Here is a 2,538-nt window from a genome sequence, read left to right on the forward strand (position 1 = left end):
GCAATAGCCAAAAATAAATAAATTTAAATAGAATGAAGTACACTTGATATTTTTATTATTCCTCTTTGAAAGACTAAACACATTTTAAAAAAAAAACATATAGCATACCTCTACCATTTTGCTACATTCCTTTCAAAGCTTTTTGTCAACATATGTTATTGGAATGTATTGTCCATGTCAATAATTGAGAGACCTTTTCACCATTTTTCACGAAACAAATTTTTTTCTTTTGCCCACAAATTCTGTCAACTATATTTATACACACTTTCGAACATCCTCATCTCAGGATTTCATTACCTTGAATTATCCTCATCTCCTTCAATATACAAATATGTATACTGTGTCCTCCCGTTATATGTTCTAAGCCCTGAATCGATTCGCCAACAACCAATTTTTTGAACATATATATGTCAATGACTCTTTAACTCAGCGTTGTAAAACTCATTATAGAATTGCAAATATTTGTATTCTTGGAACATCCAACACCCCACAGAGCCATTTTATATTCGAAACCTACTTTAAAGTATATACAAGAAAATTCAGTTGCCTGACCCAAACATTCATTCTCCAGAATTTACAAAGGAGATTTAAGAGAGTCCCGTAGTCTCTATAAACTTTATATTTATAGAAAAAATCTTCATCACCTTATTTAGTACTTAATTTGATCTACTACAATACGTTTCGCTGGCTGTGAAACATTTTTACAGGACTCACAGATCACAGCTCAGTTTGAATCCATAGTGTTTTGTTTCAGCATAGGATTCAATTTCCTAAGGCTTTCCATCACAACTCAAGGAATAAACAACTTACTGAACCATTATTCTAAAAGGATTCCTCAATACTAATTAAATACTTATGCCAGCCTCCTAAAAGACTGTAGATCTAGCCATCTATTGATTAAGAGTAACAAGTTTTAGTGCAGAACACTAGAGATAATAATTCTTAGTACCCAAGTGTTCCTTCCTGCTTGATTTGTGAATGAAATAACCCTAGCTGTGTGCATATCCACAAATACCAAACGCGCACTTCTGTTGATGACAACGGTTGGAGCAACTTCCGCAGTGAGATTTGTCAGTGTTGAGATCAACGCACTTTCCTTTACAGCAGCTTAACCCATAACCGCATGCATGCCCACATTTCCCACAGTTTAATGAATCAGAAGTAACATCAACACAGTACTTTTTTGAGCAGCATTCCCAGTTGCCGTTTGTATACCCATGAGCACGAGCATACTTTGAACAGCTTCCCTCATCACTACCACACCAAGAGTTTCTGTTTGTAACGCGGCTCTTAATTAGAAAGGTGGAGTTCAGTTCTCTGCCCTCACATCCAACATTGCTCAGAATTATGAATACAAACATGGACAAAACTAGGACCGCAACTGATAACTTACTTTTGATCTCCATTGTTCCTCAACAAGATACACAGAGGGTCACTGATAAAAAGAGTCTAAACACAAGCAAGAGTGGACTTCTAATGGCTTGTAGAAACCTGGGTTTCACCAGGGAACTGATAACCAATGTAAAACAACTTGTCAACGAGTACGTCAATTAAAGCTTCAAAGAGTTTGGGGCACTTCTTTTGATTTTGCTCTATGGAATATGTGAAGATGGGTAGCTATCGTTTGCTAAATTTTCTACCTATTATCAACATTCACAAACAACACTATTTTAAAGAGAGGAGAATGGAAGCATAGATTGTCGCTCTCTTCGTAGGATACACTGGTTATTTATAATGCTATTTACTTGTAGTTGGTATGAGTGTTCTGTTGTATTGAGTTGACCAGCATGATGGAGGCTCAATACCGCAAACTTAAAAAAATCAGCCACAATAGTTAGGCATAAGTCTCCCACAGAATACTGATCAGCAAGGCTTTACATTCAACTAAAACCTAAAATATCTAAGAATCTTATCTAGGATTTAAACAATTCTTTTACCAACATAACGCGTAATACATTTACTAGTTTAGCCAGGGCCCAGAACACTATTCGCGTACAAAAGGATCAGTGTGAAAAAGAAGAAGTAAAGTGCAGAGATTGCAAATGGCTGAATCTAATGTCTTATGAGCTGACTGACAAGTCATTTCTTAATCTAGTCATGGCTGAATTTTATTGTTATCTTGGTCTACAATTGTGTGGGGGGGGAATATTAAAAATAAAACTTTCAGTGCAAAAGCAGCAAGCCATTGACTGGCGTTTGTCCACAATGTGGAAATGTGAGTCGAATTCCGAAACCTTATTAGGCGGTACATGCACACGCACAGGCTGGAATTTTGTAGAAGTTAAAGAAAACGTTGCCTCGTGACGCTTTCGTTGATAAGCATTTACCAAAAATGGCGATTGAGATTCGATCATTGAGGTCAACCCATCTAAAATAGTGTACATTACAGCTGTTTTGATTTCGCAGCCTCTTCAAAAGCTACTTTCAATTTAACAATTCTATAATTAAAACAAAGTCAACTTATTTTAAGGCTTTAATATGTTCAGTTATCATAATGCTCACGATTCCCACAAGTAATAAGGTCAACTTTTCTAACGT

General features: G+C 36.1%; 1 protein-coding gene across 1 annotated transcript; it reads right to left on the bottom strand.

The window, feature by feature from the left end:
* Positions 1-989: 989 nt before the first annotated feature.
* LOC131045110 (stigma-specific STIG1-like protein 2) lies at positions 990-1,406 on the bottom strand. Its single transcript, XM_057978644.2, has one exon. The coding sequence runs from the start codon at positions 1,404-1,406 to the stop codon at positions 990-992; it is 417 nt and encodes a 138-aa protein (XP_057834627.2).
* Between the last annotated feature and the right edge of the window lie 1,132 nt (positions 1,407-2,538).

Source organism: Cryptomeria japonica, chromosome 3 (genome assembly GCF_030272615.1).
Source record: "Cryptomeria japonica chromosome 3, Sugi_1.0, whole genome shotgun sequence".
Taxonomy (NCBI): Eukaryota; Viridiplantae; Streptophyta; class Pinopsida; order Cupressales; family Cupressaceae; genus Cryptomeria; species Cryptomeria japonica.